This window comes from Taudactylus pleione, unplaced genomic scaffold (assembly GCF_031769625.1).
Source record: "Taudactylus pleione unplaced genomic scaffold, aTauple2 ptg000423l, whole genome shotgun sequence".
Taxonomy (NCBI): Eukaryota; Metazoa; Chordata; class Amphibia; order Anura; family Myobatrachidae; genus Taudactylus; species Taudactylus pleione.
The window spans coordinates 2,924,569-2,938,382 of record NW_028284825.1 but is presented as its reverse complement, the minus strand read 5'-3'; the positions used below and the strand labels follow the sequence as shown (position 1 = coordinate 2,938,382).

General features: G+C 40.7%; 1 protein-coding gene across 9 annotated transcripts in view; it reads left to right on the top strand.

Moving 5' to 3' along the window:
- The window catches only part of RALGPS2 (Ral GEF with PH domain and SH3 binding motif 2), a 218,894-nt gene extending 206,547 nt beyond the window's left edge, over nucleotides 1-12,347 (top strand). For all 9 annotated transcript variants that reach the window (XM_088447236.1, XM_088447231.1, XM_088447233.1 and 6 more), the window contains 3 exons: nucleotides 5,732-5,837; nucleotides 6,994-7,085; nucleotides 8,945-12,347. In XM_088447236.1, the coding sequence (XP_088303362.1) occupies nucleotides 5,732-5,837; nucleotides 6,994-7,085; nucleotides 8,945-8,974 (228 nt within the window). In that variant the 3' untranslated portion in view covers nucleotides 8,975-12,347. The remainder of the gene's footprint in view (nucleotides 1-5,731; nucleotides 5,838-6,993; nucleotides 7,086-8,944) is intronic.
- The last annotated feature ends 1,467 nt before the right edge of the window (nucleotides 12,348-13,814 follow it).

The window sequence follows — 13,814 nt, the reverse complement described above, 5'->3', positions numbered from 1 at the left end:
ATAGAAGTCTGGTATCAGAAGATAGAACTGAATTAATTTACTGTCCCATGAAGTGGGGACTATCAGCACAGTCTATGTAATGCTGATACAGGGAAGATGCTGAATAAATTGTCCCCATGCAGACATGTACAGGTAGCATTATAACGTTGTTATACAGATAAACATACCTAGCAGAACCCCCGGGTGAATGTAATGCCACAAAGGGGCTCTGACGAGCACACGGAAGCTTGGGCCACGTGAGATTAGGAATGCCAAGTTCTTGGTCATGAGAAAGTATCAGGGCATGCACAGAGTCATGTCATTTCTGTATCATGGATCGCTAATGCAAACAGACTAAAGCCAACGTATATTTAGCCTATGCACTGCTCTGTACAGAAGTCCAAAGCATGTTCATGGTATATCACTGATACTCACACATATGTGCCGTATTTCTCTCGATGATATAAAATGTCGGCACTTAACTGCGGGCTTGGTAGAAAGGCCATGAGAGGTGCTGTCCTCCTCCATGTGGTTCTAATGGTGATGGTATTCTGAAGTTAGCATTGCCGCTAACTAGCCATGTGTCTGCCAACCCTCCTCCCCCCTCACACACACACACATTTTTTAAATAGGGTCATAAGATAGTGCACCTGAACAAGGGCCATGGCCTCATGGGGAAGGGCCAGGAAAGAGACAGGAGCTGCTGGGGATAAAAGAAGAGGAATCTACAAGTGAGAATGATTATAAACAAGAAAACTGACAGGCCCAAACAGCACTCTGCCCTGCGGTGCCCTGTGCCATGGCACTGGTCGCTCTACCCTAGTTACTGCCCTGTTTGCCAGTCAGTGTCAGAGCTTCAATACATTACATATAATATAAGCAGGAGAATGCATGGGGGGAGAAAGGGGACTGGATGTAGATGAGGGGAATGGGGCAGTAGAGTATATCGGGGAAGAAACTGAATAGTTCAGTGCATGGAGGTAAAGAGAGCTGAGGAGTCTATGGTTGGGAGAAGAGGGCTAGGAATTGGCAGTGTGATTAGGAAAAAAAATTCATAAATCTCCCTCTTTAATGTAGTAATTATTTAGGAAGTATGAATAGAAACAATGTATTGTGGTGTGCGTGTAAATTCATAACTTGCAGCTTTTAGTAGTGTGTGTGTGTGTGTGTGTGTGTATGTATATGTGTATATATAGCAAACCGTCCACTTGTAGATCCACCAGGGGCTCAACCAGAGACGAGGCCAGCGCTCAGTTAGTGTCATAGATTTAATCCAAAAAAATCCAATAGAATGGCTTTATAGCGACACTGTAGTGAACAGCAGATACATCTTATTCAGCATATCATACATTACAGCAGGTACGAGCATCCACACATCAAGGCTCCTTCCCCCACTGTCAAATCCCTAGCCTTGATGTGTGGATGCTCTTACCTGCTGTAATGTATGATATGCTGAATAAGATGTATCTGCTGTTCACTACAGTGTCGCTATAAAGCCATTTTATAGAATTTTTTTGGATTAAATCTATGACACTAATTCAGCGCTGGCCTCGTCTCTGGTTGAGCCCTTGGTGGATCTACAAGTGGACGGTTTGCTATATTGACATTTGTTCGGCCTTGCACCTGCTATCAGAACTCTAGGTGTTGTGCGGTTTTCTACATTATCTATATGTGTGTGTGTGTGTATGTATGTATGTATATATATGTATGTATATATATATATATATATATATAATATATAATACGTGTGTGTGTATATAAATAAATAATATGGGATACATTTTCATTGTATTTTTTTTAAGTTGCGTTTGGAGGGCTCAGAATGAAAGTTTGATGCACAGGGAATATATTTATTGACAATAATGTCCCTTTGATGCTTAGATAGCTGACATATGACTTGGCAGATGCACAGGGAATATCACTTACTGTCACTTTACAGCAGCTCCTGATTGTTCTGATTATAACTGCAGTAGCGCATCGCTAATGTTATCCATTCATGGAAAACCAACCAAAATGATTTGTATTTTTATGGACCGTCACTTTTCTAATGTGATGAATTGCATTTTCCACAGTAACTAGACGTTCCCTTTGCAGATGTACGTTATAAAAAAAAAAAAAAAAAAAAAACTACAATATTTCCATTCCATTGTTATGGGGTAATTTAGGCTGAATGCGCTTTCTAGGCCAAGAAGTAATCTTTGGCATCATGACAATAATCAGGCTATTCCTTTCTCTGTCAGACAATACATTTTTAGTCTAGTCTGTTGTTAATAAAAGCAGATCATGTGGAAATGTTGTGTGTGTCAGTACACAGAATGCGATGAGGGGCAATGTTTATAGAAAGTGATGATTAAAGCAAGTAAACTACATGTACGGCGCTTAGGCACATTTTATTCTTCACCATATTATTGGCAGTGCTTTGCCGGCCCTTACTGCAGCAAACATTGTGAGCTATGAATAGTGAAGTGTATGCTATGTGTTTGCCCATTAATGCTGCCTGTAGTCTAGCTACAAGCATAAAACTACTATTCACACTACTTAGAGCTAGTTATCTAGATCACATAGCCTGGCTCCAGGGATGTAATGTCATACCTATGATTACTGCTTCCTTTTTACAGACCATGCAACCGATGCCCAGTAATGCAGCTGCAAGCTTACTGCTACCACTCACCCACCATCTAGCTCGTACAGGAATGTGATTGTGAGCTTGCTAGTACTGCTACCATCATCTAAATCTGCAATCTCCACCACTTTTCATCTGGGTACCCCCTGGCAGCCCAATTGCATTATTTGTACCCTCAATACTCAATCTCCTATCACTTTAGACTGGGCAATATTCAGTTGTTTTGTGCCGGCGGGTGCTCGTAATTTTTTGCACATATTGCGCCCAAATGCAGCGGGTTTAGCCAGGTAAAATGACTAAAACAGTCTAAAGGCCTGGTTAGAGCGGCCAAAACAAGGACTTTTAGCTTATTTCTCCTCTCCACCTCAGGAGGGTGCGAGCAGAAATATGGGGGCGCCCGTTGCATTCACACCCATCGGCAACAATTATTTCATAGTGCAACGGGAGCTGCGGCCCTAGCTAAATCAATTCAATTGCCCCCTTAGGGACGTAAAAATATACTTGCACCCATTTTCATGTACCCCAAATTTGATGGGCATAGTTATTTTTCCCCAAAAAAATCCTAAATGCTATTCGTCATCACTTCTTCACAGGCGCATTTATGCACCTGCCGCCACTATTTAAAAACCCGACTTCCCTTCAGCAGGTAAAAACGGGGTTACCCATAGTGATCCCTCATGTCTGGACATCTGTGGAATCTTTATGGGGGCCAAGGATGATTTCCCGTTTCAAATTTCGCCGGGTCCCATTTTCGCATCCATTGTAATTGAATACGGGGATAATCTGGCACACGCGTGATACGTTTCTGCCTGGAAAACAGGTGAAGGAGGCGAAAAGTCCAGCAGGCGAAAGTCTGGACTTTTCTCCTCACATTGAATACGGGCCATAGTCTCCTTGAGCACTTTGCAACAGGCAGGAGCAGGCTATTAAATTCACATCATGTGCAAGAATAGTACAGCAGCTGGTAACCCAACCATAATATACCATTTTCGAAAATAGACCACTTTCCTCTGAGGGTACCCTTTGTTTATTGATGTTGGATGCGGGAGATTTGGCCATTATAACCCCCATCTCTGGATTTCCCGATGCTTTCTGGAGTACTGAGTGTTACTGTCTAGAGATCACCTGACAACTGATAAGGGGCTACATCATTTGAAAGATTGGAATCTCCTTTTTCAAAAGAGGATACCCCTGGTTTTATTGAAGCTAGGATGATAAAAATATTCCCCCATCCCCGGGCTTCATAATGATTTCTACGGTACATTATTTACATCTGCTGGTAAGATAGCATTGCATCACAGGACCGATGCAGGAATTGTGGATGGAGACTTGAAATTTGCTCTATTTATCTGTAGTCCAGCCATGCATCCAGAACTACACCTTGTAGCCCAGGCACACACACAGCGCCATTTATCTTCCAGTTTAAGTCTCCCCAGTGCATTAATGTGTTCTGTATTAAGAAGATTATGGTTTTGCTTCCTTGTCAGACTACGTCACCCAATATGGATCTAATTCTAAGTCCTACTCCGTTGAAGCCATCGTTCCATGTCTTGCACTAATGAAACCTAATAAGCTTGGAGCAGCTGTGTGCTAGTTGGATTCATGGCTCTACATATTTTGCTGCATGTGTATGATAAATACTTGTAATTATTTGAATTTGATGTCTTTGCTAGGACATTTTGTCAAGTAATGTACAACTCTAGAGCAGACATCCTAGTGTATGAGCCATCACAACACTTAAACCTTGTTGCCATCACAAATAGTGTAAAATAGGGATTACAAAATGATGTCTAAAATATCTTGCAGCTGTGTTTCTGTTCTGAAGGGGATTATAATGCTGTGTGTCTGAGACTTCATTATGTTTTATAGACTCCAGTATTTTATATGATTACAAAAGGAGTTAGTAACCTTATTTAAGATCCCATAAATACTGGTGTTATTAAAAGCATATGAATGCCTTAAAGCAGCACTGTATTACCCTCTTGTACCTGCACTTTCCTGTGGAATAAGAGCTGTAGACTGACTAGCGTTTATACTCTCCCAGTGAATTATCAGAAGGAAATGTAGTGTGCTCCGTCTTGTAATCTCTGTAGATGCGGCTGAGATTAGTTACATCGTCTATTAGGCCAACAGACTGTAGTACACATTATGGTGGGGGAGAGGTTACCATTACACATCTTTATACGAGGGGCGTTTAACTCCTTACAGAACTACAGATGCTTGAAGCCTTAAAGAATTTTTTGGTAAATGAAATCTTTTATTTGTGAACAATACCATATCTGATTACAATGTTTAGCAACACTAACACTTTTCATAAACTGCACCAAGAAGTTTACAGACTCATCATACAAGGCATAATGTTTACTAGAAGCGAGAGTTTTGTTAGAGATAGCGAGGGTTAAGAAGAAAGGTGGGAGGGATGAGGGTAGGTAGCCGTATTCTTCGTGCAGATGTTTAATGGTGAAGTTGCAAACAACAAAGAATTTATCAAAGCAAAGTTAGCAAATTAATATCTTGGGGGGTGGGGGCAAGGTACATCGAATGAGGGGATTGGCAGATGGGCCTTTATCATTCCAGAAATTAGGGAGTTAAATGTCTTTTTAGGATTTAGTGATATGCATGCAGAGATATTTGAATTTGGAATAGTTGCCATCTATAATTGGGAGTCAGGTTGAAGAACTAATTAAAGAGGGGTGTTCGGTTTATAGTTTGGACAGAGTTTCTCTGTCTGGTCTTTCAATACGATCTGAGACTTAGCAGATCCCTGTATTTGTTATAGTAGATTGCAGCAAACCCATGAACTGAAGTGTTCTTTAAGGACTCGATGTCCTCTTCAGTCGCCACAACAAAAATCTTGGATCAAAGGCTATAGCTGCTATGTACAGGCAGCGATAGAGGGTAACTTGGGCACCACCTGGTTGTAGGGCAATGTATTGATCTAATTACTACAACTCTTTATTCTTTATTGTGTGATGTGATGTGGCCATCATTTGCTCTAGTTTTGCTATGAGGTAGATTTTTATCAAACATTTTTCTGTCTTTGTGCTGTAAAACTACTATATATACTAATATATCTTTTAAGAAAATGTAGCATTTGTTTATATGCATTTATTTGTTTTCCTTTTTCAGTTCAAATCCACATCTACAAAAAATGTCTCTGTAGTGGGCTGGATGGTTATGATGGCCGATGACCCCGAGCACCCGGACCTTTTCCTTCTTACAGACTCTGAGAAGGGTAAGTGCCATCCCTGCTGGCCAGACATGCAGTGTACCGGCAGTAGGTCTACATAGATGGTCAGCAAGTCTTCTCCTGTCTCTTCCTTATAGCCTGAGATAGCTGCTGTAGGCTGACCTTACTCCTGATTAGTCCCTGCAGCTCGCCCATGGAAGCACTGCCATCTATCATTGTGAAACCATAATGCAGTGTCAGTTGCTCAAACTGCTCCTGGCCAATGTACCAGCTCATTAAAGAGGTTGTACACCCCGCTCTGTGTCCACCATCCAACGTATGCCTCACACTGCAGCAATAGAGGACTCTTCACATTTTGTCCACTTACCAGTTGTGTTTTTTGCTTTTATTTTTTTTGGGGGGGAGGGAGGTAGATGCATTACTTTTTATTCAAAGAAAAGATATTGGGAGAAAGGGGAACAAAGCAGAGTATATTTCACTACAATTATTATTGCTCCCTGGTTCTCCCCATGACAGCATACAGTGCACCAGTCTAGCTCTATGTATAACCTGTGTAGCACATGCCTGTCTCTGTACTGAGAGCAATGATTGGGGGGCTGATCTGGTAGGCCCAGCCTCTCATAGTTGGGGGTAAATACATTTAATAAAAATTAACATTGGGCCTGATGCAGATGTGAGTGCTATTTCGATGTTCACGCAGTCTAGCGATTATCGGTGGACTGGGTATCATTTGTCACAATCTCAGATGGACAGGCTACAGGCAGGACATTTCCATTAATGTCTAATACACAGAGATGTGTAAGAACATTACAGCCCATGATCGCCTTATAGCGAGAGCCCTGTTCAGGATAGATGTTTTGTAAAACATGCTTCCTGCTGTGGCACTGCCAGCTATGATATACAGCGTGGAGGTGACCCTGGCATATGATCTTTTGTATCTCATAACTCCATTAGTATCATGGCGCGGTGGTACAGTACTAATGGAAGCTATTGCACTCCTCCTTTATATGCCGTAACAACACATTTGAATGTCAATGACTTTGCTTTTAGTGATAAAAAATTAAATGTTCATAGATCCATCCATCTCTCTGTACATTTGGGATCCACTGTAAGCTTTCAGTGTTGTTCTGTGTAATTGTATCAGTGGTATTCTTCACTAACACACAACGTAATCTATTGTGTTGTTCCTTCCATCCCTTAGGAAACTCTTACAAATTCCAAGCTGGGAATCGGGCGAATGCCATGTTGTGGTTCAAGCATCTTAGTTCCGCCTGCCAAAGCAACAGGCAACCGGTACACAGGCTTTTTTACTCTCAGCTGTGTCACTGACCGCTGCTCTGTATAACCTTGTGCATGATGTCACTTATCACAGCTGTGTCACTGACCGCTGCTCTGTATAACCTTGTGCATGATGTCACTTATCACAGCTGTGTCACTGACCGCTGCTCTGTATAACCTTGTGCATGATGTCACTTATCACAGCTGTGTCACTGACCGCTGATCTGTATAACCTTGTGCGTGATGTCACTTATCACAGCTGTCTCACTGACCGCTGCTCTGTATAACCTTGTGCGTGATGTCACTTATCACAGCTGTCTCACTGATCGCTGCTCTGTATAACCTTGTGCATGATGTCACTTATCACAGCTGTGTCACTGACCGCTGCTCTGTATAACCTTGTGCATGATGTCACTTATCACAGCTGTCACTGACTGCTGCTCTGTATAACCTTGTGCATGATGTCACTTATCACAGCTGTCTCACTGATCACTGCTCTGTATAAACTTGTGCGTGATGTCACTTATCACAGCTGTGTCACTGACCGCTGCTCTGTATAACCTTGTGCATGATGTCACTTATCACAGCTGTGTCACTGATCACTGCTCTGTATAAACTTGTGCATGATGTCACTTATCACAGCTGTGTCACTGACCGCTGCTCTGTATAACCTTGTGCATGATGTCACTTATCACAGCTGTGTCACTGATCACTGCTCTGTATAAACTTGTGCATGATGTCACTTATCACAGCTGTGTCACTGACCGCTGCTCTGTATAACCTTGTGCATGATGTCACTTATCACAGCTGTGTCACTGATCACTGCTCTGTATAAACTTGTGCATGATGTCACTTATCACAGCTGTCGTATTTGTTTTATCTCCTCCGAACTTTATTGATCTATTTGTAACTTGTGATTTTCAGAAATGATGATGTAAAGATTTATCTATCTATAAGAACTACTGGGCATAAAATTTAAATTGATCAATTTGTGTTGCCTTAGAAACATTGTAGGCCAGTACAGTATCGCTGATTTGATGGTGTTGACACCCAGTCCAGAATGCTGTTTAAAGACTCTTGGGGGTATATTTACCAACCACTTGTCAGTGGTTCTGGTTGCAGGATTTAAAAGGGCAATGCTATTAAATGTAAAACCAGGAATATTTAGCATCTAATATATTATTGCCCTTTAATATCCTGCAGCCAGAACAAGTGGCGGCTTTGCTTAGTAAATATTCCCCTAAGAGTAGCTAGAAGGTTGCAAAGTTGAGTTAAGGGGTCTGGTGCCTATAAGTAGTAAATCACCAGCAAATAAGGAGTCTTTGTATTCCCTTATGACTATCTTTGCTCTTGAGCTATTATGTTTAGCTTAAACCACTTTGGCCAGTGGCTCAAATGCAAGACACAAAAGGGACGGTGATGACAAGCGTCCCTGCCTGTTAGCAGCATCAATAGCAAACATGTTTTATAGTGTTATCATAATGTTGGGGATCTACAGTGATAGTATAATGAGGATCCATAAAAAAAGTTTAAGCTCATATAGAAATGGCCATCAAAAGTCTCTTCCATGTCAAGTCCCAATGGGCACGGGAAAGCTGAGGCATTGGCTTGAGCAATTAGGTAAATGGTACGCCATGTATTATCAGAGACCTGACTTACTAGTATGGATCCCTGACTCATTGTGTATGTTTTATGGAAGAGTTTCTTGTGTGTTGGGATACAATTAAGTATTACTTTCATACACAATAATGTATATTATTATAGGGGTTGTTTATTGAGAAGAGTTTATTGCAATAAAATGCTCCGCTGCGTTGTCTGATCTTGGCCAGACACATGTTACTGTGTATAAAATTGCGTTTTGTTTCTTGAAACAGGTTCCTGCCAACCTGATGACGTTTGAGTGACACACCCAGTGTTTTATTAGAGACCTGTGGCGACTTACTGTATGTCAGACCTTCAGGGGCTTGTGAATGATACCTCCATACACTTGCAAGTCTCCATTCCCCTTCTGTGGGCAACAGCACCTTAAAGCAATGAACAAAACCTGATGATTATTTTTTAGCACTGACAGTGAAGAGGAGGAGGGCTCGCGGCTCTCTGTGCCCCCACATCCGTTATTACTCCCGCAATGGACAACGCGCAGCCCTGCAAATGTGGACAGGAGCAGCCATGGACCTCACATTGAGATAGCCTATGTACATATATTTACATTTTTTGTTATTTTCTTAATTGTTCACTGAATCAATCTGTGCAAACCACTGCCTTAAAGACAAACTAAACAAGTTGTGAGTGTTGAAATGTAACACCAAATAGCGTGTGTGTGTGAGAGTCTCAGGGGACTCAGAGGAGTGTATTTGTGACTGTGTTTTTGTTTAGCTTTTTATTAATTGTCAAACTCACTGTTTATTGGGAAAAGATGTGTTGGACCTGTATGGATTGTTTTTTTATATTATGTACATACAAACACACAGGATGGGTTTTCTTTGGGGAAACCAACATTAGAAGGCAAAAAATAAAATAGCCTGTAGAAAGGACAGTATTACTGTAGGCATAAGCCTTCGTAGTGTAAGGTTCAGCACGGTTTAGGAGGTGTTGGTGAAGGGGACCTGGGTCACCATCTGTTGCTCTGGGTAGGAAAACGCAAGTTACAGGTGTATTGTTTAGAGGATTCTATCCTGCTGCACCCTTCTAAGTAATAATAGAATTCATTTACAGGGAGCGTCCGCTAACCTATGCTTAAGGCACAGCTATGTCCCACAAGCCAGCAGTATTACTCAGTTTTTAATAGTTTTATTCCTCTTTTAGTTTTAATACTCTTGTTTCTTTTAATGTTGTAGAGTGGTGTAGAACCCTGTGGACTTTTCCTTTGGTAATTACATTATGCTGTCTGTGTAGATTTGTGTTATATGTCCACCGTTGAGGTGTTTGCTTCAGTCTCTGAATTCTGTGTAGCCTGGTTATAAGCCTAGGTGTGTGAGTGACCACAGCTGCTGGGGCGGAATTTCATACAGCTGACAGCTCTCTGACAATCTGTCATCTTAATGGGTCCAAATTATTGAATCGGCCGGAGTCCTTGAAGAAGCCCACAGCATTTGTTTTTAGTGGTTTATACATACATCATTTAGAGAACTTATGTTTATTTTTTATTTTTACATTAAACTACTGCTTTACAATAAAGCACCATTTAAATGTCACAAGCTTGTGTGATACCAATTAGTACTACACATCTATCGCCACCCATTCTTTACACCATCACATGTATTTTCAAGGTGCTTATGTTGCCTTTAAGTATTATAATTGTGAAATTTATATATGGTCACTGCTAGTTCACAACTGCCTTAAAATCATTTTAAACTCCTCTATTTGCAGGTATTTCTCTCTTACATGAACAGAGCATTAAATGTGCTTACAAGCCATAAGCTCTCCCATACTCACATTAAAATATTTAATGTAGGATGGTTGTTTCAGTGTGTGGGAATTGTGGTGATGCAGAGGCTGTAAATAGCCATGTAATCCTTCCCACCTTAAATCCTGAGCCATATATCGTATATCAGTTTCTCATTCTATTCGTATTTTACATTATTTACTAAGAGAACACAGATTTTTGTTTGTACATTTGTAAATAGTTGTATATATTTGGCCGGATCATCACAGTTCTTTGACAAGTGACTGAAGCAAACACTACCTTTTTACTTTTGCACATTTTTGTTTTCTTATTTCCAAGATTTATTTTGTTTTTCATCACAAGCTACTAAATACCCTGTACAATTTACTGGCACAATCTGGGTTTCAGAGCAAGTGTCCTTTTTAAGATAGACAGGGTACGCTACATGGTTTGAAGTGATTTCAGTACCAGCTAATGTCATCTATGCTATGTTGTTATGTACGTCACATGAAAGCAGGCCATTGTTGTGTGATCTTAAACCTCTTTGAAGCGTAAAAAAAGGGGGCACCCAATTCATTTTCATTTCCTATTTCACAAGCAATAATAAGATGATTTGCAAATCAATTTTTATGGTTGAAATACAAATACACTTACGAATACTGTCGTCAACGTATTTTTCAAAATGAATGCAAAGTAATTTAGGCAAGAGCATCTTGCATGCGCTGTCCTGTAATTTCAGCGGCTTTCGTGCTGTGTCCAACAGTCTTGGGCAGGAGATCCCTCTCTCCCTCAGGCAGTTGTCATGTTAGCCTAGTTGTCCAAGTTCTTATCACATGAGTTTCTCCTTCATCCAGGATAATCGGGACCATAAGATGCAGCTGGATTGCAGGATCAGGGAGCGTAGAGATTCTGTGATTTTAATTTTTTGCGTAATTCCACCCAAAATAAAATTTTTAGTTTCTGGTGGAATTATCATAAAAGTGAGTTTGCAAAGAAACTAATTGGGGTTTTCACAGCCCTCTCTTCCAACCAAGACCAATTTTTAAAAGGCAGCCACTCAGACCTGTTCTGACTACTTTTCTCTCAGGAACAAAGTTAACCAGTTATCCCCCAGTAAGTCAAAGCTCTGCATTTCAACCATAAGGGATTTTCAAATCATCTTGTTGTCATTTAGAGAATATTAATATTGAATATCAGATCAAGACAGCACAATCTTGGAATACTCAGGTAACTGAGAAAGTAGAAACGTGTAGGGCTGCTAATGTGCAACTCTGCTGGAAAAGTAACAGTAGGGACCTAATACTAAAACATTAATTTGACAGGAGCAGGCAGTGACCATGCTACAAAGCATTGAGCTAGCTCCATCTGCTTGGCAGGAGAAAACCTGGTTAACACCAGTGCCTTAACCAGTCTTTTGTATAGGGTGACTCTGTCATTCAATGGCTGGTTTGAATTTTTGCAGTAACATAATGGCCTATAAATAATAAAATGCCTAACTAATGATGACATTCATGCAATGATAACCAAACTGTAAAACATCCATTTCAGTTTTAGGTTAAACAAGTCCCACTTTAGCAGAAAAGTTTCCTATTGCAGAGAAAATGAAAATATGCACAACAGGTGCAAAACTAAATGTGATTGCACATTGGTTGACTAGTATAAACTCATTACTGCATTATCCAGGCTTTTGTCCATTAAGGTGTTAGTGTTCCTTCACAGTTGTTTGACATGAGGACTCTGCATTATGACCTCTCGCAGTGATGTGCAGGTCCCCAACTTCACATTTTGTTTCAATAATTGTGTGAGCACTTTTTAAGAATGTGTGTGTTTAAAGTACACTGTCCTGAGATCCTTGTTTCCTACTGAAAATAAAAAAAAAATAATTCATACTGCTCCCTTTTGTGTCTGGTATTTACAGTTATTGTTTCTATATATACTTGTTTGGGCCTTCCACTGCGGCAGGTTTATACCCCTTTTACACCAAACTCCCCGGGTCTGACCCGGGATTTGGAACACGTTTCCAACCCGGATCAGACCCGGGGCAAACCCCTTTTACACTGCGGCGCCGACCCGCACCGTTCACACCTGGCCCGGGTCAGAACTGACCCGGCTACGGTGAGCAGCGCTTTTCCCCTCCCTCCCCCCTCCGCGACCTACTTACCTTATCCGGCAGCGGTCCGGAGGCAGGGAGAGCGGGTGGGGTGTGCTGCTTCATGTCGCTCGGGCAGGCGCTGCTTGCAGTGGCCGCTTGGAGATGATGTCATCTTGGAGATGATGTCATCTCCATATCAGGCGGCATGCGGCGCGACCCGGGTCATCGTGAGCCGGGCTGCGCCGTTTACATTGCAGGGTGACACAGGAATAACCCGCGCTCAACCCTGCAATGGAGCAGGGTCGGATCCCCGAGTCACTGGACCCGGGTTGATCCGTTCACACCGACGAAATTCCCGGGATTATGCGCGTTCACGTGCATCAACCCGGGATATTTCAGTCTGTGTAAAAGGGGTATAAATTGGCAGCAAAGCTCTGTATATTTGTACACTGATGTATCTATTTTGGTTGGCTACAAAAGGGTAAGATAATATCACAGTAACCTGCCTGATAGAGCTTAAACTATAGATTCTGTAAAGCAAACTTAGTGCCTTATAATAAATGATCTTATTTCCTCATTTCTCTGCTGGATGAATTCTCAAGCACAGTAGAACTGAGAGTTCCACCTAGAACTGCTGTAACAGAATGCACCATAAATTTTCTATTCTAAGCTGGTTTTAAACTGAGCTAAGCAACGACTTTCTTTTTCCATCAATGTAGGTTCCATTTTTTACAAGAAATGTTTTCCTTGATAACTTTTTACTTCAACAAACCTTGTTGTGTTAGGCAATTCTTGCAAACAACTATTGCCCTGTATAGCAGGATAATATAGAAATTCCTTATTGGGAGCACACTTGTCAATTAAATATAAGCAAATAAAATATAGCTTTTATTAAATATACACTTAAAAGAAAAACAGAATTATTTTTGTACATATTAGACTCAGACAAAACACAAAATATCGATTGCAGAATTTGTCAATATTATCGCAAACAAATAATTTACTAAAACATACCTAGATATATAAAAAAAAAAATCGTAAATTCCCCTTATTAATATTAAATGGGAAAGATTACAGTTTCCGATAATTTTTTTATATCTATTGAAGTGTATGTTTTAGTAAATTATCATTTCTTTGCGGTAATATTGACAAATACTGCAATCGATATTTTGTGTTTTGTCTGAGTACAAAAATAATTCTGTTTTTCTTTTAAGTGCATATTTAATAAAAGCTATGGTTTTTTTTGCTTATCTTTATATTTAATTGA